The sequence below is a fragment of the Pseudochaenichthys georgianus genome, chromosome 18, assembly GCF_902827115.2.
Source record: "Pseudochaenichthys georgianus chromosome 18, fPseGeo1.2, whole genome shotgun sequence".
NCBI lineage: Eukaryota > Metazoa > Chordata > Actinopteri > Perciformes > Channichthyidae > Pseudochaenichthys > Pseudochaenichthys georgianus.
The window spans coordinates 9,196,984-9,220,485 of record NC_047520.1 but is presented as its reverse complement, the minus strand read 5'-3'; the positions used below and the strand labels follow the sequence as shown (position 1 = coordinate 9,220,485).

The following is a 23,502-nucleotide window of genomic DNA, read 5'->3' as shown; positions in this document are numbered from 1 at the left end:
TGTGTATAGGAGAAACCATGGCATTGCACCTTAATATTACATCTTTATTATTCAAACATTTCAGACACATTACAACTTTTTCTCTGCTGGCAAACACATGTATTACTGCACTTAGGTTCTTTGTGACAACTTAACAGCACTTCAATTGTGCAACTGTGCTCAAAACATCAACATTGTGCACCGTGTCGAACAACCAAATACCCTGCACATTAACATCGGAATAAACCCCCTGACATTTTGGCCTGTGTTTTAGCCCAACTTGCTCTTCAATGCGTGTTTTATTGCAAAAGTTTCTCACGAGCAATTTGTGAAACTCTTAGGAATCCATGTTGGGAACAAATCCTCAAGTTGTATAATTTAAGGCTCTGTGTCTGGTTTCTGATGGGAAGCTGCCGACAGGAACATTTATAAATATCTCTCCATGTTCCCTCGGAGTCTATTGATTTTGTGAGGTATGCACTCTTGATAGAACAATGATGGCACTTAAAATTAAGTCATGAGAGGAACGAATTTTCCAACCCAATGTCCCAAATCTGAAAAAAACTGTGCATTCTTCACTCAATTATTTTGTAAACAAAGTATGAAATGAAATGCAAATTGCAAAACCCACAAAGCAGGGTCAGTGGTTCCAACTTGTTTAGAGAGAACGAAAACAAACTAAATTTAACCCACAACTCAGACTGTTTTCATTATACTGCTGAAAATGATACAGAAGGCCGTCTTTAAAAAACGAAACAGTGCGAACCACAATAATGCCCATTTTCCTTTTAGCATGACGGGTTCAAAGACAGGGACTGAGCCGTCCAAGACTTTTTCAAATTCCACCAGATGGCTTTTTCTTTTGTCTGATTTCGAAGCTCATTTCTTTGAAAGGAGCCCAAAGAGTTGGTTGTTTGGCTGCATGGAAGAAGGTTTAACCGACTCATTGACACCACCATTTTATCCCTTAGTACATACATAGCAAAAAAGGAAGGAAGAAAGAAAGTGCAGGATTGTGCTTCACAACAGCTTTACAGCACTCTTCACCTGGAAGACAACAGGAGTGGTGACTAGTTCTTATAGATTATTATACATTTAAAGGGACTCTTTTCTAACTGTCTTATAGTGACACACATACAGCACCTCTTGGCTTTTTAATGCATACACAGTTTTGGGGATTATTGTGCAAAAACAAGGACTTCTAGAGTAATTATTTTTAAAGGTGCTCTGGGTCATAACATATGACGAGGGAAAACCACAAAACACATACTTCATTTATTAGTTATGTACTGTTTAAATGTCTTGCATAGGCCCCGTTCCAATACTTCCAACTAATAAGTAAATTGATCGGTTGCTAAACCCCTTTTCACAGAACAAGGCATGGCCGGTAGATGTTTATGCATGTGCAGTGCGAAGCAAGAGCATTACCTCGTACGTTAAGAGTTCGGAAGGTTGTGTCTTATTTTGTTTTTATCCTAAATGCGGAAACACCAATGTTAGCTTTAATTGTTAGCATGCCTGGCTAATTAGCACCAGTAGTAACTGAGCATTACATCTAAAGCTCACGTGCATACTAAATAACTGCGAGATTACAAGTTAAGCATGGTTTGGTAGCCATATCTGATATCGTTTATGCTAACGTTAGCGCTCCTGTCCTGTTCCTTATTAGATTTGGGAACGTTTTAAATCCAGCAAATCTAGTGAACTGATGCTAGTTAAGTAATGCAGACAGTTTAGTACAAGCTAATAAGATGATGCTAACTACAGCTAACATCACTGCTAGTTGTTATTACACAGTAGTTGTTGTGATTTGAGAAGCCAATAACATTGACAATCATCTGCTTTAAGTGTGTGAATCCTGCTTTTGATTCCCGCTATGTGAAATAGTTGTTTAAAATGTTGAAATCCGCCATGTATATTATTGTGCTAACATTAAAAACGTTATAGGCTTAGTAACAGTAACAAAGGGGGGCTTATCAAACAGTCAATATTTTGAAATGATCTGCTTTTTGATTGTCATTGTCGAGTTTTGGAACAGGGCCGCTGAGTGGAGCTCTATCCCTGCACTGTGTGACCTCACGGCTGCAAAGGTCAACCTGTCCGGCGTTGGGTTAGGGCTGGGCCAGGTGCTCCAGCGCCTCGCCCTCGCAGCGCATACAGTGGTAGCCCATGTCAGCCGTGACGTCGAAGCTACCCTGGCTGAGGTAAAAGTCCAGAGATGGTTTGTTCCAGTCCAGGACGGTGAAGTTGAGCTGGTTGCAGCCGGCAGCTAGGCCCAGCTAAAGGAGCATAGACATGAGTACGGCTGTGCTGACATTAGGTATTGGAAAGTATCTAAACTGCAAGAGAAAGGGCCCAAGGTCCACCCTCCATAGAACATATATTTACTGTCAGTGCCAAACTTTGGGCTAATGTTTTACTCACCTGAGCTACTTTGCTCATTAGTGCTTTACCAATGCCTTTCCCTGAAAGAAAGATACGATGAATTACTTGTACCATGCCACTCTGCTTACTGTATAACAATAATGATATGACTATTTTTAAGACAATTTGCTTTACCTCTGAACTCAGGCATCACGTACAAGTCCTCCATATAAACAGCTCTGCCTGACCATGAGCTGTAGGAGTAGAAGTAGAGTGCATATCCGATTTTTGTATGGCCTAAAAGAAGAAGACAAAAGTCAGCACACCATTCATTTATATTTCCATATAACTTTGCATACCTTAGGCATCCCATATCAAAAAAACATTGTACCACAATTTCACAGAATTGGGACTTTAAAAAAAACACGTTAATGTGGAGTGTCAGGTTCTGGCAGCCTGTCTTGTTCACAAGCATTGTAAAAGTCTTGTTTATCTTGCTGCTCATTGGCTAGATTTCAACATGGCACTCACAAGTTAGCGCATGTTAAAGGTGGGGTAGGTAAGTTTGAGAAACCGGCTCGAGATCGCTAGAATTTGAAAATACACAACCGGAGAAAATCTGCCACTTCCTTATAGAGCCCCTCCTCCAACACACACGAACGCGCACACGACCAATGAGGGCACGAGATAAGTTTGTGCCCCGATGGAAGGCTGACAGGCAGGTAGGCCATCCAATCAAAGTACTTAAGATATTCATTGCTATCGGGATGTTAAGAGCATTCCATGGAATATAACAAAAAGTGTATCTCGAGCCGGTTTCTGAAACGTACCTACCCCACCTTTAATGTTCTCATTACTGTGTTCTGAGGAAGAGCAGTGTGTTAACCTTGTTATATAAGCAGTGTGTAAGGAAACAGGCCTCACCTGCAGGCTGGGGGTCATTAGGAAGCACAGCTAATGAATACAGATTGACGGACTCAGTAACTGGGGGGCAACAAGTGTGAAATGCAGCATCTCTCACTTATTTAACAAACATTACACCTGTTCTGTTCCTGCCATCACATTGTGGCTGTGAGCACTAATATTCATCAAAGGCGAAATTAAGCTGCCCTTATTTGTTATAGTAATAATAGTTGATAAATGACATTAGTTATCTCCTGACCGCGGTTCATTTGAGCTCCTCTGCGTTTTAGTGTCTGTCGGTTCATTGTTTTGGTTCTGCTTTGGTTCACTCGCCAAACTGCGATTTATAACATTTCTTACTAAATATTGGATGCACTAGTTTGTCGGAAACACAACTTCAACGGAAAGATATCTAGATTCAACAATAGCTTTGTGAGACCACTCTGAGATTACCAATTGAAATGGACTTTTGGACTCGCAGTAAGAATTAGCTTCTAAACAGTTGCTCTAGAAGCTGATAGAGCAAATGTCACTTTTGGTTGAATAGTTTCTTTGTAAGCGCATTGGAATTGTCTCTCCTCTTTATTTTACAACACAAAACTACTCAAAAAGCAAACAAGCATATTCAACAATTTGTTGTTTCTTGCTACAGTCCACATAATCCTATTTGGCTAGATGTACGGTATATATTTACTTTAGCCACTTTAGGTAATCAGCCCTGATTGGCTGAGCACAAAGGAAACCTGCTGCTCGGGTTCTTCTGTACGGACATGTTAAAGCATGTTGTTCTTTTGCAACAGTCCAAAGAATGATGTATTATCAGGCTTTATTGAGGTGATAAAACGACCTGCGAATACATCACTAAGAGGTGTAGTGTACCGATTCTAATTCATGGGGCAATTGTGTGATATTTGTTTCAGTTTGTATGCAGATAGCTCCCTCGCTCAGACATTAACATAATGCTTTGTGAGTAGTGAAGTAGGATGAAACTAGGCTCTTGATGGTTCCCCTCACCTTCTTTGGTTTTGTGCTGTTCAGGCACTTCAGCGACGATCCCATGGAAGAACGGGTTCTTGGAGAAGCCGTCCTGCTCCAAGTCTGCGCATAAAATACAAAGATACGTCTATAGGACATGCTGTTGATGGTTCATCCAGAAAATAAAGTCATACTTTGGGTTTATTTTAAGTTATGGAATTGTTTAAAATGAACTCATGGGTTACGGTCATGGTTAGGCTAATATGCTACCGTTACATGATTGAAATTCAGGTTACTAGCTGTTTAGCAATGTACAACAACATAACCAATATAGGACATTTACATGAAGGAACAAAAGTATCTGTTGATTTACTAAATGCTGTATCTGTGAGCTAAAACAATGTTAATGCAGACACACAAACCGTTAGTGTGCAAATAAACAGGTAAACAGTCTATGTATAAACAAACATCCTGCTAGCTGTGGCCTGAGGCTCACAGCATGGTGGTTAAGATAAAGATAAGGAGAAATTAGTATGTTACGTACAATTAAGTTATATTCCTAATTTACTCAACGTAAAAATGTCAATGGTTACAATGTGTAATATTGCAACCACGGGAAAAGGAAACAGAAATAAATAAACTTAACAAATCGGTTTGTTCAAAATGTCTTAAAGTCTTTCTGCTGATGGAGACAATGCAATAGCATTGAAAGCTCCAGGAAGGCTACAAAATGGACCTTGTTGTGAGACAGTACTTTGTCCAAGGTCAATGCGAACTATCCATCTCTGCTGGAAACATTGTGTGGCCTCTGGATATCACCTTGTTTATTAATGAAGGTCATAAACATTTAATCCTAAGGGAGAAGCAATAAAAGGTTCTTTTAAAACCGTTGTTAATACAGTACCTCTCTGTGTGACTTTCACATGGTCTGCCACTTTCTCATATTCGGCCAACTCCTGTGAACAAATAAAAATACCCATAATTTATTATTACTTCTGAAATATCACAAATACCAATTCCTTCACCTTAAAACATCCTATAACATGACAATAATTGAATGCATTTTCTTTTTTTATCTAGGCTACTCTCATTTAAATATCTTTTTTTTACCTGATTTATTATACAAAAATACTGTATTTACTTTACATTTTTATTAAACTAAAACATTCATATCATGTAGTTTAAAATGACCATTTTTTTATACGAAATATCTTGGTGTCTTCTTTTCTAAGGACACATTTGTGGTTGTCTTACATAATACACATTAGTACAAAAACACCTTATTGTTATTTATTTTATCATTTTTGCATTGCATTTGATATTGAGGTTATCCAAAAGTAAGGTTACTTTACTGTTATATGTTGATACTCAGATGACATTACTGATTACATTTCTTGACATGTGACCAGTTATTGTAACGGATTACATTTGTACAGTAACCCCCCCCCCCCCCCAACCCTGCTTGTGCGCTTCAATAAGACCAATAATAAAATGTCCATGATCCAATAACAGCTAAACCCGTGAGTCACTATATATGTGCACGTGCCGTCTCACCAGGATCATCCGCGCGATGTCCTTGCAGTCCTCCACGTTCGCGGCCCTGATAGAGAAGTCCATGTTGTGGGTGTTTGGGTCTGGGGTGTGAGGCTCATAGATATATATGTTTATATCTATGGTGAGGCTCACAGTGTGCCGGTTGTTTACCAAGGGTCCGGGCGGATGTGGCGTGAGAAATGACTGTGGAAGGAAGGTTCCGCAGCTCTGAGCCGTCTACTTCCGCCTGAACATGCTGAGAAGAACCATAGACTGTAGAGGCTTCTCAATACTCAAATTTCCCCTCCTCGACTCCCCTCCTCGACTCCCCTCCTCGATACTTAGACCCGCCCACAGGAGATGCGAGCGGAGGACCGAGGAGGGGAACCGAGGAGGGAGGAGGGGAAGCAGCAGACGTTTAAAGAAATGAGAACTCCTCTCCTCTGAGCGGTCATATTAAAGCGACGTCCGTTCATTATTACGTGGCAACAGCTGCATCAGCTGGAGTGTTTTGTCATATTTTATAATCTCTGTTAGATCAGCTGAACATTGTTCCCCCACATATTTACTTTGAATTCATTGAGAGTGCGGTATAATGAGGCAATACCAGGCTACAGATGCGGACACACACACACACACAAATATATTTATATAAATATATGCAATTTAAAGTATGAGAGCACTCTCATAATAACGTAACACAATCAGAGACTGGATATATCCCCCCCCCCCCCCTCTCTCTGGTCGCTGAAATGGGGAATTGAAATTACAGGCCAAAAGTTGTATTTGCAAGTATTAAAAGTAAGCAGAGGACACCAAACCAACGGAGACCTGTCTGTCCGCCGCATCTGCGCACTGTACAACACACACCGACACACTGTACAACACGCACCTACACACTGTAACCTACCACACACACACCTACACACTGTACCACACACACCTACAGCTCCTAAAGCATAATCAGGCTACAGCCGTTGTGTATTTTATTATGTGAAGCACTAAATGGTTTTAGAAAAATATCGACTCTTTGTTTGTAGATATCTACTAAACTAAAGCAAATAAAGAGAGTAGGCCTGTTATACTGAGTGATATATATTTTACACACTGCTCTGCTTTCTGCAGGACCTCACAGCTGTTCTCACTGTAAACATCGCGTTGCGATGAGAGCAGTTTCTAAAATAATATCCAGGGGATGCATGCAGAGCTGTCATTGGCTGAGATAAGTCCGGCCGTGCGTCACGCCTCCACCGTTCCCGGAAATGCATCCGCGGAGGAGCCGTGGAGGAACCATCAGTGTATCCTCGGTTATAGCTCCTCCAGAGAGCCTCCTCGACGCTCGATCCTCGGTCCTCGGTGTGCATTTAGAGAAATGAGACGTCCTTCAAAATGGCGCGCTGAAATTCATTTCCGGGTCACTACCGGAGGACCGAGGAGTCGAGGAGTCGAGGAGGGGAAATTTGAGTATTGAGAAGCCTCTTGTATATATAAATGGACGTAGGGTCCGTGACGTCACCCATAGGATTCTGCAGAGTTGCCGTGAAGCCCTTAGTAGGCGGAGTCGGCCACTAACGGCTCGACAGTGACGTCAGAGTCTAACTCCCGCCTTCTCCCGCCTGCTCCAAATAAGGGCAAAGAGGCGGTGCTGAGGCGGGACAGGGCGGGACCTGCTGCCACCGAGCGTGACATTCCAGACCTAGCTCAGGCTAAGAAGCTAAGCTAACATGTTCTATTAAGTATTAAGCTAACAACCTATGCTAACAACCCAGCTTGCGGTCACTGCTCCTCGTTCCCGGCATATTCTGAAGGTAAGATACCCTGTAACTTTACAAAACTTGTCCTTTTGATTTAAAGGTTCTTGAACCTACACTATACAATTGTTTTTTAAGTGCTTCACCGTTTTTCTAATATAAATGTCATTTGTAACTAAACGTTGTAAACTAGCAGAGATATGGCCAGTGTTGCGTGAATTAAATGTGATTAATTAAATATGACTGTAGAAAAAGAAAGGTTCTTTTATATTGATTAAAACATTTTTATTTATTTCAGAATTAAGAAAAAAGAAGATCCACGCCAAACTGCACAACCTGTAAGTTGATGGTCCTGGCTTACTTTACAGGACTTCAGATGGTTGACATTACACACAAACATACTATACATATACATGTATGCACAATTGTAGATAAACAGCACACAGTATATAAATATATATATATATAAACTGTGTGCTGTTAATCTGTTTTTTGTGGTTTTGCTCTCTTGTTACTTTTAACCATACAGGTGTGATTTCATAGTTATTTTGTATGTTATTGTCAAAGGAACAAAATGAGCAACCCTTTATTTGATGTTCCTCATGATCTGAAGCATTTGTTACTCTCATTTATTTTCCTCCCATAGTGACTGTATGGATAATCGGGAGCTATGTCCGGCGTGGAGCCCAGAGAGCTACAGAGACCATCAGCAGCAACCTTGGCCTCGACCTGAGGGTGTGCTGGTTCGGTTGGGGTGAACTGCGCTGGAGAGGTGTCCTCCCTTTCTTTTCCTACTCCCCGCTAGGAAGAGCAGTCCCGGATGTCCTCCTCATCCACTGTGGCGGCAATGACTTGGGGGATGTGCCCAGTGTTCAGTTGCTGAACCAGATGAAGGAGGACCTGGACCAGCTTCACCATCGGCACCCTGGCTTGAAGATCATGCTCTCCCAGAGGCGCCGGTGGAGGGCTGGTGCAAATCCTGTCAAAATTGACAAGGCCCGGAAGTTTGTTAACAGTGTTATGGCTACTTTTGTTCATAGCCTAAATGGTGCCATTGTTGACCACTCCAACATTAGACATGACAGTCCTGGGCTGTTTTTGCGAGATGGAGTTCATTTCACCCCTTGGAGAAATGATTTTTTTTTTAAGTCACCAGCCAATTGCCTGAAAGACCACCTCCAAAGACTGTGAACTGCTAAAATGTCAGTATCACTGTCTTTGGATTTGGCCTTTAGAGTATGTATTCTAAGGCCCTTGCTAAACCCAGACTGTCATGGCTAATGTTGAGTTAGATATTACATCTGTAGCCATAACACTGTTGACATGGCTGCTCTTCCTCTTCCCCACATCCCACCCCCCCCTCTTACCCCCATTGGACTCTGCAGCTCTCCAGGCCCATGCTGGGCATGGCTGTCTGTCAAACCTTTTATTTTGTATTTGTTATGATGTTTTTTGTTATTTGATTTGTTAAAATAATTATGTATTTATGTAAATATTGAAAATAAATTACATTCATATTTTCACTTCTTTTGTCTACTGCTTACTGAAAATGTTAGCTATCACATCCAAATGGGACTATCAAATGAAAGGATAAGCTTACCATACAATACAGAAAACATTACAAATTAAGGCTCAAATCTTTTCCCAAGCCGGAGCAGTCTGAAAAGAGTCCCAAGTTTAAAAACACAAATCTTGACAATGAATACTACGCTGTCATTTATCATGACAATGCAAACAACAGGAAGGTCTCCCCTAATCCCATGTATATAAGCATACCATAGAATGTAATTATGAAGTGAAATACCCACAATCCCTACAGGGTCGTAACGTCACAGAAGATAATACCTTTTAGAGAGTTTTGTTCAGTATGCAGATAAATATTTGTTTTACAATAGAAACATTTTTCTCCATAAATGTTCCCACATGTTGTGAGCATCAACTTTAAATCTTTTGTCAACAAATAAAAAAACATCTTAATTTCCTTTAGGACAACATTTTGTTTATAACACCACTACATTAACAATAAGCATAGGCAAATGATAACTGTCAACATTTAAGATTGTGCTTTTACTCTTTATTTAATCAGATCTATTTACATTGAAAATGTGATAAAGCCACATTGAAAGTTACATCTTGCATTTTATGAAAAGTAAAGGTTTCGAATCATTTTATGACTTAAGTACACGAGAAAATAAATTAAAGATGTGCAACAACTGTATCAGTAATTAAAATGATATAACTTATGTACAGGGTTGGGAGGGCTACTTGCCAAAAACACAACCAGTAACTTCATGTGAGTATCAAGATATAAAAGTAATGTAACGTGATAACTTTATTTTTGTTTTGGATTACCTCAATATCAAATGCAATGCAAATAAACACAGGAGAGAAGAAATATTAATATGATTTTTTTACTTAAAATGTATAATATAATACCATAAAGCAGATTCAGGCAGTAGGTGTATAGATTCACAATTAGTATTAGTATTAGCCTACAGAACAGCACCGCTTCCAGAGAAGAGATACAATTTGATCATTTTACATATATATGCTCTTTTTAGGTTTTGAATAAGATTGTAATCCTGAGTTTCCCTATTATTAAAAAAAGTAAAACTAATCCGATTACATCTTTTCCTATGTAACTAAGGATTACACTTTCATTTTTCTCAATACGATCTTGATTCGTGTTAGATGTAATCCATTACCATCTAAGCCAATACAAGTCATAACTTTTGGAAAATTGTCTTAAGTTATAAGTGATGCCTTCAATCTCTTTCACGTGGAGAAGACATCCCATTGGCCGAGGCGTTGCAACTTCCCTCAAGCGTCCTACATGAAAGAAAGATCACATGTTAGAAATGTGTGCACAAACTATTCAGTACTTGGTTTAAAGCCCAAGTGTGAGAGTGAACAGAGGCGGAGTCTGTTTGTTGGCTGCTGCTACCCAAACCAACATCCTCCTCACAAGCATTGACTGTTGGAATGTCATTACGCTCCACATGTGGAACAACCAAGGCTTCTTCAGGTGTGCCTTGTATCATAATGATATTGCTCTGATCAGCAGCAAGACTGTTTTCACCACTACCATGGTCGACATCTGCAACCTCCTCATTACTATTAACAGTCGAACTAGGAGTGTCACTTACCTCGTCATTGCTACTCACCTGCTTCTCCTTCCAGGCTGTTGTTCTTTGCCATTGGTGAAATAGAAAATGGTGGGCACTGCAGTGTTTTTCAGGCATCTCCTTCCCTAATAAAAATAATAAACAAAAACACATAAAATAACTTTTTGAGGTCTGTAGATATTCAACTTTCTTTTGAATAATGTTGTTTTAAATGTAAGAGTGCATTATAAAAGACAATAGAGGGCCAACATGTTAACTATGCAGTTAATCTATTCAACAATTACGTGTTTCCAAGATTCAGATTCAAAGGATTTATGTCATATGCACATAGGCTACAGTGTAGGAATGGCAATGCAAATCATCTGTCCCGAGCTCCTTCAACAATGCAACATAGTTATATAAGACATAAAACAATAAAATAAATTCTAAATTAAATTAAGAATAATAAATTAGTGCAGGCAGAAATCTATATACACGTAAATATAATAAGACATATGCAAGAACAGAATGTAGAGATAAATATTGTATAGTAAAATTAACTTAAATCATTTTTTTTTTTACAGTGATAGCTGTTAAGATAAATAAGTTATAAGATGACAACAGATGAATGAATGTTGCTATTAAAATAATGTAAAAAAAAGGTAATATAATTCATCTGTTTTTAACATAGAGTATGTGGGGGGAAATGGCAATTCTCTATCTATGATAAAGAGTCTTTGCATAAATTGAAGAGAAATGTGATGGTTTGCAAAAAAATCGATTTCTATGTTTCTTTACTTAACTGGCAAAATCTTAATTTGGCCTTTAATCAAAAGAACATTACTCATCACGGATGTGCAAGCTGTGCCATAACAATTATTTAGCATTGTATGATGTATAACATGTATTTAATTAGTAACAACAATTTACACTCACAAATGGAACCAAGTTATTTTTTTATTTTTAAAAAGGATCTGTACCCATGAGTCCGTGCTGAAGGGATGACTCTCAAAGTGTTCACTGCACAGGCGAGAAGAAACGTTGGGGGTCCATGTATTCCTCCGGATGTTCAGCACCCACTGGTCCAGCCTGTCTGGATCACCTAAAGGAAACCGTTATTCAAAAATACAGGAAAACCGACCCAAAGACAACAGGAGGGTTAATGCCATATTCACTTAATAACGCATGAACAACTTTTACAAATATTTCTATATAGTCTGTGTTGGTAAATGTAATCTAGGTTGCACATTTCCTGCTGAAATACATGCATGGGCCTACCAAGTTACTGCGTGGCACTTTGGTTTTGATAAAACAGTGTAGTTCCACTATATAAACGTTACATTCATAATCAAACGAGACAATATGCAAGATAAATAGCTATTTGTTGTTATTCTTAATGCTTGTCATTCACACGTTAAGAAAATAAAATAAGTACCGATACATAGCAGAACAATTGTGGCGATGTTCAGCTTAATAAGACTTGTTCAACATCATTTCTTTAGCTAATACTATAGCAGGCTGCAGGCGAACCAAGTCCGCGTTTCGCTGCATTCCTTGATCTCCAGTTATAACGCCGGGCTCCGCCGCTGGCCGAAGCTAACGGAGCCGCAAAGGGCTAGCTACGGCTCCGGTTAGCTTCGGTTATCTCACCACTGGGATAATTGGGTCCCCTTTTAACATTTGCTCCCGTTTAGCATTATGGGCGTCATAGCCATAGACTATAAAAGTCTTACCCAAGGCTGAATCATAAACTAAACTGTATATATATATATACACACACACACACGTATAAAGGGTTACATCCTTAGCTGGCTAATAAGCTACATAACAAGCTAAGCTAACAAGCACACACACACACCTGCTAACGGGGTTAACATGTATAATATTATCATTTTACTCACCGAAAAAAGCTGAGAGTAGACTTCTTGGAAGTTCTGTTAGTACATTCAAGCGCACAGCACGACATCTTAATTGTCTGGTATATCACCACGAACACGGCTAAAGCTAAAGGGTCAAGTACAGTACTATGACTAACTAACGTTGTAGCCTCTATGGTTGTAGCTTAGCAGAGTGGACAAGTTGCTGTTAGCTGACAGTGAGGCATGTACGTGTCCATCAACGTGACCACGCCCTAATTAATGCAAAAAGTTTAAGACCTAATATAAATAAAAGGGTCGCGTTAGAAAACAATTCACTCACAGATCCATAATCATGAAGGTGGAATCTAACTGTATCGATAATAAAACGTATGGAGCCAGGGAGAAAAACATGTTTTTTTCCGCTGTAAAGTTGGGCATTTTAACATGGGGGTCTATGGAAATTGCTCCTTTCTGCAGCCATCGCCTATCGGCCAATATATGAACTGCAGTGTGTGGCACTTCCGTATTGGCTTCCCGGCTCTTCCCCAGAGTTTGCCGCTTGAGAAGAACTAGCGCCCTCCATAGATATATATATATATATATATATATATATATATATATATATATATATATATCTATGGCGCCCTCCCCCAGGAAGAAGGCGAGAAAGGGGGAGAGGGGAGGGTGTCGAAACAAAGCCCCGCATGAAGTGCTCCGGACTCTGAGGGAAATATTCCTAGTTGTCAAACGGCGGTACTACAATTTCCGTGTCAGTCCGTAACGTCACTGGGCGCAGAAAGATTGTTTCCCATTGACTAACATTGGGGAAAAGACGTCTGTAAATATTGTAAAGAAGAGTAAAGAATCATCACGACTGAGCACGAACGCAAGTGTTTTAACTAAATAAACTACCCAGTATGATTACTTGTACAGCCCTTATTAGAATCATTAGGTCCTAAGAGTTGTAAAAGCTGAACCCAGTTCTTATTAGACATCCATGGTCGAAACCCAGGCACATTAAAGCATTAATGGAAAGAGCTGGGGTGGGAGGGGCCCCGGGGACTTTAACAAAGTAATCTGTTACAATAGCTGGTTACATGTAAACATGTAATCAGTTACCTAATGTAGGTATTCAAATGTAAAAGTAATGTAATCTGATTACTTTCCGTTACTTTTGGATTGACCCAATATCAAATGCTAATAAAAACGAGAGAAAATAAATAACAATATTTGTTTTACTTAAGCGTTCAATGTAACCTAAAAAAAGAAACCTAGATATTTCCTATAAAAAATGTAGTTATAGTCAAACTTAATACATCAATCAAAAGCATAAATAAATCAGGTGTCTACCTACTGCACTAAAAAATACATGTATTTAATATAAAGAAGAATGAAAGTAGCATATAACCCATAAAAACAGTTAATTCAGTACGTCTACATATAATACATGGACCTTTATTTCACGATGTATTGTAACACTGTAATCCTGCAATTAATCTCTATTTCTTTTTTAAATATAACAGTAATCTGACTACTTATTTTTTGTAAATGTAATACCTGATTACGTAAACTTGTTACATGTACCGAAATCCGTTACTTCCCAAACCTGGGAAGGAGTTTGTAATCTGTTTCGGGTTAACAATATATTTACTGATGCTTTGTTGACAGGTTGTGGGAAATATTTGTGGTTGTTTGTCTCCCTCCTGCAGGGGCCAGGTAACCCGCTAGGGGGCTTCTGCTGACCCCACTTTCCCCACACTACATAGGCCTCAGAAACCTCTCTCTATGCTGGAAAATAACCTCTCCCAGCTATATTTTATGTCAGTTTATTTAAGAGAAATTGTTCCTTTATTACATTTAGGTCCAGATGCTGTTTATCCTTTCTCTTAAAGTACTTAAGGCAAGGCAAGTTTATTTATATAGCACATTTCAACACAAGGCAATTCAAAGTGCTTTACAAAAATGAAAGACATTAATAGCATTTAAGAAGCATATTATGAAATGATATCTAAAAACACTCATTTAAAAGCAAAGCTAGATGAATCACAGTTACAGTGCAGTGTGAGGTGCACATCTGAACGATGAACGAACCCCCCTTTGGAAAATCATAATCTGACCCCATGGTACCTTTTCGTTTTCGCCGAGACTATTCCTCTTTTCTATTTTGAAATGCACATTAGTTAAGTTGACCTTGTCTTTCGAGGACTTTTTTGGTATCCTCCGTGAACCAGGGTCTTGAAACCAAAACTAATACCTTTTTTAGTTTTCGCCAAAACTATTCCTCTTTTCTTTAAATGGACATTAAGTTTAAGTTGTCTTTTCTAGGACTACTTAAGTAATCTATAGGTTTTTTTTATGTCTAGCAACTCTGAACAAAAAGTATTTTAACTTGGTATTATTACCTTAAAATGTGTAATTATTGACCATTTTTAAATTTGAGCTACAATCCTTTACAAAGGATGCTTTATTTATAAAGTGTTACCTAATAAATGGATACATTTGCTTTACACTATAACACAACATATGATCAAAAACATTAACAGATTTGATACTCCTGGGCCGAAGGGTGGCGCTGTTAGTCAGCCATTAAGCTTCTTCAAACTGCCTTCATATTTTGGGGAGGAACATTTTGACCTGACCTTATTTCTCGTGACACTGTCAGCTCAAAGTTTCTCTTTTGCCTTTCCACCATTTCCTCACAGTTTCAGGCTGTACACTTTTCATGTATATAAATCATCATTAGCTGAGAATGTGTCATTTAATTGGCTAAGATCATTAATACTGAAGGGAATACACCTCTTTGATTGAGCTGACCCCTCTCACAGGCTTTTCCTCAGGATAATCTTTACATTTTTTGCAGAGCCATTTTCTTAGATTCTCTTGCTTCAAGGTTCTTTATTTGTGAAACGAGCACAGCTACAGTGTAGGTATCTCGATGAAAATCTTGTGTCACAGGCTTCTCCAACAGTGCAACACAAAACACAGATAAACAGAAATATAAGGGCAGTGGTGGCGAAGTCTATATGGACTTGGCTTGGCAACTGGAAGGTCACCAGTTCAAGTCCCGTAAAGACCAAGTGCTACCCTGAGCAAGGCACCGTTCCCTACACTGTTCCCCGGGCGCTGTACATAATGGCAGCCCACTGCTCCTAACACTAGGATGGGTCAAATGCAGAGAAACCGTTTCGTTACATGGTACCTGTACTGTGTAATGACAATAAGTTGAATCTATCTATCTAAATATATAGTGCAAATAAATAGTCATTTTAATCTATCCAATGCTTTTTTTCTGGGAGGTAACACCGTTTTCAGCCTCTAGGTGGCCCTAGCGAGGTGTTAGACTTGTGCTCTTGTCACTTAGTTCATTTAAGTGTATGTAGGATCAGTGGCAGATATAGTTAACCTCCTCTACTGCTAAGGCGTACATATTTTTTCCTTAGTCTAATTTTATAGCTTTCATTGCATTTTCAGTTCATGAAAAATACAAATATTCAAATCAAATCAAATCAAATTTTATTTATAGAGCACATTTAAAAACGATTTTGGTCGAGCCAAAGTGCTGTACATGTAATTTAAACACATAAAAACACATTACATCACAATAAAAGACAATAAATCACAACAGATAAAGCAACACATGGAACAGTCAGGAGTCATGACCCCACTCTAACTAGAAGGCCAGAGAGAAGTAGTGTGTCTTCAGTGTGGATTTAAAAGCCCCTAGGGTCTGGGCCGACCTCACATGGAGGGGCAGAGTGTTCCAGAGCCTGGGGCCAGCTGCTGCGAAGGCTCGGTGCCCTCGGGTTTTGAGCCTGGTCTTAGGCACTACCAGCAGCAGCTGGTCAGCAGACCTTAAGGCTCTGGCTGGGGTGTAGCGCTGGAGGAGTTCGGCTATATAGGCAGGAGCCAGCCCATTTAGGGCTTTAAAAACAAATAAAAGGATTTTAAAATCAATTCTGAACCGTATTGGAAGCCAGTGTAGTGAGGCCAGAATTGGGGTGATATGGTCACGCTTTTTGTGGCCAGTCAGGAGACGTGCAGCTGCGTTTTGCACCAGCTGCAGGCGTTTAATTGAGGCCTGGTCCATACCCACATACAGAGCGTTACAATAGTCCAGTCTTGAGGTCACAAAGGCGTTAATAACCCTTTCCAGGTCTTTAAAAGATAAATACGACTTGGTTTTGGCCAATAGTCTTATTTTAAAAAAGCAGGATTTTACTACAGTGCTGACCTGCTTGTCGAATTTAAAAGTACTATTGAAGGTCACTCCAAGGTTCATGACAGAGGGGAGGATGTTTTTACTTAGGGAGCCCAGAATATCAACCGGAGAGGCTGTATATCTTTTGAGAAGATCCTAACTTACTATTTCTAAACGGAAGCTGTTTGACTTTATTTTATGAATAATGAAGATGATTCATACTGCCGGCCTCTGTGGGGGTTATCATGTGTGGGTGCATGGCTGTCATCATTCTCTATAATATTAATATTTCCAGATATCATTCAATGTAAAACAGTCCAGTTGTACAGAAGGTGCTATAGTTATAGTTGTACCAGAGAGGTTCTATTTAGTTCAAATGTCCAGTGACGCACAGTGTGGACATCAAACTGTGATCTTGGTTGTCAGAAATAAAAAATGATCTCATGAATTAACACGGACATAATGGCAACTCCCCAAAATCCAACGTTTAAGGAACTGAGAATTGTCTTCTCCCGTGGAAGCCTGTCAAATGAATCCCTCTGACTCAGACACCCACATTGCCTCTGAAAATGACATCTTCTCATAAAAAGAGAAGCGGTTCAATAAAAATACCTCATGCATGACCTCACTCTCTGATACCAGCTGCTAAGTAATGAGCTTTACCAGACATGTCAGTAAAATGGTACCCCACCCACCGCCTAAGGGTGGAGGTAACGCCTCCTCTGTTTGAATAAAGACACTTATTTTGTGTATATGTCTGATTAGAATAAATAACGAGTTCAATGTACTAATGGTGACGACAAAGTTATGTTCTTACAGCATCTTTACAACAACAATCATATTTTGTATCATTTGAGATGGAATTGGCCCTGGAATATTTTGAAAACATTTTGGTTTCCTTGCCTATTTCAAAATGGAAGGCACAGATAGGCAGCAAACATGTCTTTGTGTAGCTTGTTTTTACTGATATTAACTTAGCAATTACATGGCATGCATTGATACCCCGAGGCCAAATATGTTTTGGGACCCTTATTGTGAGGCAGAGGCAGTGACGGGCTCAAGCCAAACCTTTGTGTTGACACAAAACAAAACCCTCAAGGATTTGTATTTACACTTGTAACTTTTCTTAGAATACAGCCTGAAAAAATGTACTTGCAACATATGAAAGTAAATCTTTTAGTGTATTGTACAGTGCAACAGTGTTTATGAATGACTTCTTGATGTATTTTCATAGTTTTCTTCTAAAAGCGAAAGGGCTCTATGAGACTTTAATCCTCTCTGTGGTTACAGAGTGTAATGATTGAGTGAAACCAGACGACGGCTGGTTTAACCGTGTGTGAAGTCTGGGTTTAAGTAATAATTAATGAACGATTTAGCAGTCAAATATCTCCGGGTTGATGTTTAATGTCTAGAATAACAGTCTTATAAGTTCTCCACCTCACTGGCTTTGGTTGTTTATGTGTTCATTATATACGCAAATGGCCGTATAAATAGAAAACTGTGGTGGGTTTGTGGCTAAAAATACATTTATGAGAGATTTGTCACAGTACATGGCATTCTGTATAGGCTGTAGGGCGGGGAGGAAATGAGCAGGGATGGCCTGGCTGGATACAGAGCATCTGAAGCCAGCTTTCTCCTGGAAAAAAAGGCCGTCTGTGCGACTATTAATAGCTCCAGCAGGCCGGTGTGTCTCTTTAAGCCTGACTAACGGCTCCTTTCATTCGACGCAGGCAGAAAAACAAGAGCTTGCCCACCGTTTTCATCAGCAAGCCTCTCCTACTGATGACGTGCATAAGACGCCCCTGACAGCTTTTACAGACGCGCATAAAGACTCACAGGCAGCTCGAAGCAGAGACTTTGTAGACCATGTTAGTCAGATTGTGAGTAAGAGAGTGTGGGGCCTCTCACACACTCCTAACAAATGCTACTAAAACCTTAGTCAAAACCTGCAAGCATACAGGCCAAGCAATCTTAGTGTTTTGGGAGTTGTGTGATCTGTTGGACAGTGTTACTGTGGAAACGTCCGTGAGTGTGTGATGTTGAAAGGCTGGAACATCAGATGACCCCAGGTTACATAACTGATGATGGGCCGAAGGTCAACGTGTGTATATTAAAAAAAATCTTTTGTAAACCTTTAACTTTGAGTAAATCAAATCAAGTTTTATTTATATAGCACATTTAAAAGCGATTTTTGGTCGAGCCAAAGTGCTGTACATGTAATAAAAACACATTACTACAATCACAATAAAAAAAAGTAGCAAAATATTTGGGGAAATACGCTTATTTGCTTTCTCTGCAGAGAGTACGATTCACATATTGACTCCAGCCAACAGCAAGTTAGCTTATCTTAGCATAGCTTAGCACAAAGTCTTCAAACGGCTAGCTTGGCCCTGTCTAAGAGTTCTGAATCTCACAAGTTAACACTTTTCATGGAGTTTGTCAAATACGTACAAAATCAAAGGCAAACCAAGCTTATTTTATTTGTATTGTTTTTCCTGAATTCCAAGTTGCCTTGCATCCAATCGGAGACGCCCCTTTGGTTTTTGTACCAAGCTTTAGATAGAGATGCATTCTGGGGATTAAAAGATGTATTGATTGAGAAGAGGTCGTTACCAATCTAGAGTTTATAAGGGAAGGTAACATTTTAACAGCAGTAACATTATAGTTTTATACATATATAGTATATATTACTACAGAGTTTTGTTAAAGTAGTATGAAGGCTATATCTACAAATTATTATGTATTTTTTTCAGATTAACTTAATGGGTAAGTGTCCATTATGAATTGAGGAAATGTTCCTAAACCTTAATAAAAAACTAAATTGTAATAAAACAGGGCAGGGAACATGTTGTTTTACCTTTTTATTAGCTAATGAAAAGTAAAAACACTGTCACATGTTACTTTTTTCTACACCTATGATGCTTTAGCAGAGTAAACCCAAGGTCTTGTCACTTCTATTCAGCACTAACGAATAGACGGCTCATTATACAAAGCATTGACATTATTCACACCTCTGAACGAATAAAAAACAGCAGTCTGAGCCAACTCCCGAGGGTACATTCGGAAAAAGCTCCGCAGCCAAGTTCTGTTAGCGTCATTAAACAACCCAATGTACTGTTGATATAACTGTCCTGGCATTATAAAATCTAAACACCGGCCTGTGATCTGGTGTCAGGAAAAGTTACTTGAGTATTTAGTTCAAATACGGGACGTTGCTACTTTTGATTTTTGTCGAGCTATTGTTTCCTCTGTTGTTCCAGACTTCCAGTGCTTTGGGATTCAGTACAGTCACATCTCCTTCAGGGCCGGACAGGAAGCCACCGCCTCTTCCTGTTTAGTCTAGATTCGGATTGGTCCTTTTGCTTGAGAGCATTTTCACAACAAAGCAGTCAACACCACATTTATCAATTGCTAAAAAGAGCTAAACCTGGCTGGTACTAAATAAAAGCAAAAGGGACTGAAATACAGTCGAAACAAAAGAGGAATCACTGCTGACATCTTCCGCCCTTTTCAGCTTCCATAAATTCCCTTTTTTGGACATTATTTTGCTTTCTAAATAAGCACCATCCCTAATTAGCTACTGTTTGACATGCATACAAACACAAGGGAAAGCATTGTGATTAGAGCTGTTAAAGTAGCCTTCACTTTGGGGATATCGTGCCCACAAGAGCAAAAAGTCACATTTTTAGCTCAAGTTTTCTGCTGAAAAAAGCTTTAATAATCACCTACTATGATTTTAAGGAATTCCCCCAGACAAAGCCTTCCTCCTGTCTGGCTTGCGCATGTTATTACACTCAAACCCCACCAGTCAGTTCAGCCTGAAAGGAAATTAGCTCATCAGCAGACTGACGCAACCCTCATGCAAAGATAACTAGAGGAGAGAAAGGCAGACGCGGTGTCATTCCCTCTGCTGCACACGGCCCATTAAACATGCCTTATTAGGACATCTGTAGCCGATAGTCATGCTGGCATGATGCTGCTTTTTGTTTTCTGTTTTCTTTTGCCAGCCGCTCATGACTTCCTTCAGACACTCATGTGATGTGTGTGAAGGTCGGGTCACTTGGCCACTCATCATGGGACTTTGGCCGAGTGGGACGTGCTGTAGAAAATTAAACAATAACACTGAAGGTGCTTTTACGGTAAAGGCAGAAAGACAACTAGTTTCCCGATAAGGACATATTATTGTGGAGCACCTTGATGTCAGTGTCCAGTTAAGTGTGTTTGGTACACTTCTCTTTCTGTAAGCTATTGGCAAATATCCCATCGGTGCTATCAATCTGCATTAAATTACGCCCTTTCACTCGCAGGGTTTTATTTACAGACCTCATATTTCTATTCCGCTGATAACACCTCCAGCTTCCCTTTTTCATCCCAGGTCTGTGCATTGCTAAAGATACATTCCCTGTCCACTTTTAGCCCTGAGGGCAGATGGAAACGGAGGTCAACTGAGTTTACAGAAAACAAAGATTTACGCATTAACCAGTGGCGGCCGGCCCATAGGGGCACTAGGGGCGCCGCCCCACCTCTTCCCACATTAAAAAAATATATATATATATATATATTTAATTTTTTTTTTTTTTAAATATTTTTTATTTTTAATGAACAAGGTCAATATTATATAATTGGTATCAGTAAAATGTATAATCTACAATAAAATATCGTTTAAAATTGTGTTACGATGTCTAAAGTTACTGATAAATCACATGTTTCCTGCCTGGCGTTGCCCGTGTAATGTATCATTGCTCTTTCTCGTCTGGGCGGTAAGAAAGGAGCCCTCAACCAGTGCAGCAGCAGCCACTAGCAGCTGACTGTTGCTATCTGTAAACTACGCCTCCGAAACATAATTTCAGCCAAAATCAGCTTCGTCAAATCTGATGATCACCGGGCACCAATGTCAGCGCCCGGTGCAGGGTTATGGCTAGAAGGATCCGTCTTGTGTAAAACTCTCGCGAGAGTTTGCGAGGCACGTGGCTGAATGTTTACGTTTGACAGGCAGCCTTTCAGTTACGATCGTTAACATCAGTGGGCCACAGCAAATGATGGTGAGAAGCTAAACTATCTATTAATTAATTCATTAATTAAGTCAATTACAGGGAGTGTGATTGTAACTGTGTGTGTGACTAGCTGGATGCAAACAGGTAAACGCTCTCTTTTGTTTCTCATGCTTGCTCTTCAAACAGCCGGGGACAGATACTATGTGCCCATGATAAATAAACACACGCACATACACATATTATTGTATATAGTTGAGTTTTGACAGCATCCATCAAACTAGATGTTTTGCCTTAATGGTCTGTTTTCTAATATTTCTGTGTTTCTGAACCACGTCTGTGTCTGCATATAATGTTCGTATTTAGTCTCCTGATTTTAAATGGGAATTCAATCATTTGAGTGTTCCCAAAGAACCGGTGTTCTGCAGTTTGTGTGGGCCTACTGTACTGTTGCACAGTCACCAGAAGTCATCATTTAAGGGGTCATTTCTCAACATTTTCCCCGTGTGGTTTATTCACCATTACAATAGCCCCACCTAAAATAATTTCCACCAGCCGCCACTGGCATTAACCTGTTGCTGTTATAAACATTACTTTTAAATAGTTTTAAAATGGAATAATATCGCTAAAAGCCTTTGGGCTGCAATTGTTAAACTGTCTTGTATACTTTTAGACAGGTGAGCATACAGATTAGCGCTTCCCGATATAGACCTATAAAAGCTTGAAGCATAAACTTTCTATATCCAGTTTGTTTGTTGTTGCTGATATCAGCAGCTGACAGGAGGTTAAACTGGAGTCAGGCAGTTCCCAACGAAAAACGACACTAAAAGGCTCGATAGAAAATACAAACCAAAGGATTAAAAAGCCACAGCTGCTTTGTGAGGCTACATTTATAAGCACAGTTGAGCTAAATGCTAATGCTAGTAGTTTTTACTACAAAAATGTTATATGCTAACTTCTAGCATGTAGAATGTTCACCTTTGTAGTTTAGCATGCAAGCTATCGTTAGCTAATCAGCACTAATGATGCATTCTCGCAGATAAATGTTAATTCTCCTGTTAAACTATGTATTATTTGTTTCTCTCTTTGGCTACTTTCAGGCTCTATCAAATGATTACAGATGATTTATTGGAAATAAATGCTCTCACATTCTAAAAGTACTCTCTTGGCATGTATCTGTTGCGTTGAAGCTTTACCTAGCCGACACCCTCTTGTGTTCCCAAACCCCAAACAGTAAACAAACAAAAGGCTGTACATATGATCCACAAATTCCCGTATTTCCACAAAACCGGCAGATTGTGAAATGCACGTCGCGCATTTTAACTTCAAACACACAGAAGCACATAACTGAAGCAACATCCTGAGGAAATCGCCTCTCCTCTAAAGCTTCACTGTACCGAGACATCAAAGCTCAGGCTGCAGCCACAGCATGGGATGTGTGTGTGAGATTACATTGGAATTTAAATGGCAATAACGCTCCTCCAAAGATAAATCCTCTCAGACTAACATGATTTCACACTTTATGAGGTTTTTTTTGTTGGCATTCAACGGTACCAAATGGAGCCACCTTGCTTTTCTCTTTCTCCTTCTTCAGTCATTTACTCAGATTGGATTCCTTTGACTATAGACGAATAACAGGAAAACCTGACAGTGAGGCCAGGCGATACAATGAACCCCCATCGATGACATCTCCGAGTAACCGAGCCATTTCCTTCTGCGAAACCAGACGCCTGTAGTACTTGTTCCGGAAAGGAGGAGCAGGGAGTGGGTAGAGACCTGGATTTACATGACAGAATCCGGTCACTTTCCCTGGAAGAGCAGCTATAGTAACTTGATTGGATCAAA

General features: G+C 39.6%; 1 protein-coding gene and 2 long non-coding RNA genes across 3 annotated transcripts; 1 reads left to right on the top strand and 2 right to left on the bottom strand.

Annotated features, from left to right (window-relative positions):
• Positions 1–23: 23 nt before the first annotated feature.
• Positions 24–6,189, bottom strand: LOC117463704 (thialysine N-epsilon-acetyltransferase-like). Its single transcript, XM_034106088.2, has 6 exons — positions 5,776–6,189; positions 5,126–5,177; positions 4,261–4,344; positions 2,539–2,640; positions 2,404–2,444; positions 24–2,258 (listed from the first exon to the last, which is right to left on the bottom strand). Exons 1-6 carry the CDS (start codon positions 5,836–5,838, stop codon positions 2,091–2,093), a joined length of 510 nt encoding a protein of 169 aa, XP_033961979.1. The 5' UTR covers positions 5,839–6,189; the 3' UTR covers positions 24–2,090.
• Positions 6,190–6,493: 304 nt separating this feature from the next.
• Positions 6,494–9,028, top strand: LOC139435710 (uncharacterized). Its single transcript, XR_011644923.1, has 3 exons — positions 6,494–7,562; positions 7,804–7,843; positions 8,152–9,028. It is a non-coding gene; the product is annotated as an uncharacterized lncRNA (long non-coding RNA).
• Positions 9,029–9,296: 268 nt separating this feature from the next.
• Positions 9,297–12,661, bottom strand: LOC139435709 (uncharacterized). Its single transcript, XR_011644922.1, has 3 exons — positions 12,511–12,661; positions 11,590–11,711; positions 9,297–10,755 (listed from the first exon to the last, which is right to left on the bottom strand). It is a non-coding gene; the product is annotated as an uncharacterized lncRNA (long non-coding RNA).
• Positions 12,662–23,502: the final 10,841 nt, after the last annotated feature.

Bases quoted from the DNA above. Each gene is read 5' to 3' on its own strand.
- LOC117463704 (XM_034106088.2), bottom strand. From the start codon at position 5,838: ATGGACTTCTCTATCAGGGCCGCGAACGTGGAGGACTGCAAGGACATC. The intron at 5,178-5,775 runs GTGAGACGGCAC...ATTTGTTCACAG, and splicing joins ACATCGCGCGGATGATCCTG to GAGTTGGCCGAATATGAGAA. The intron at 2,641-4,260 runs GTGAGGGGAACC...TTCTTCTTTTAG, and splicing joins ACAGCACAAAACCAAAGAAG to GCCATACAAAAATCGGATAT.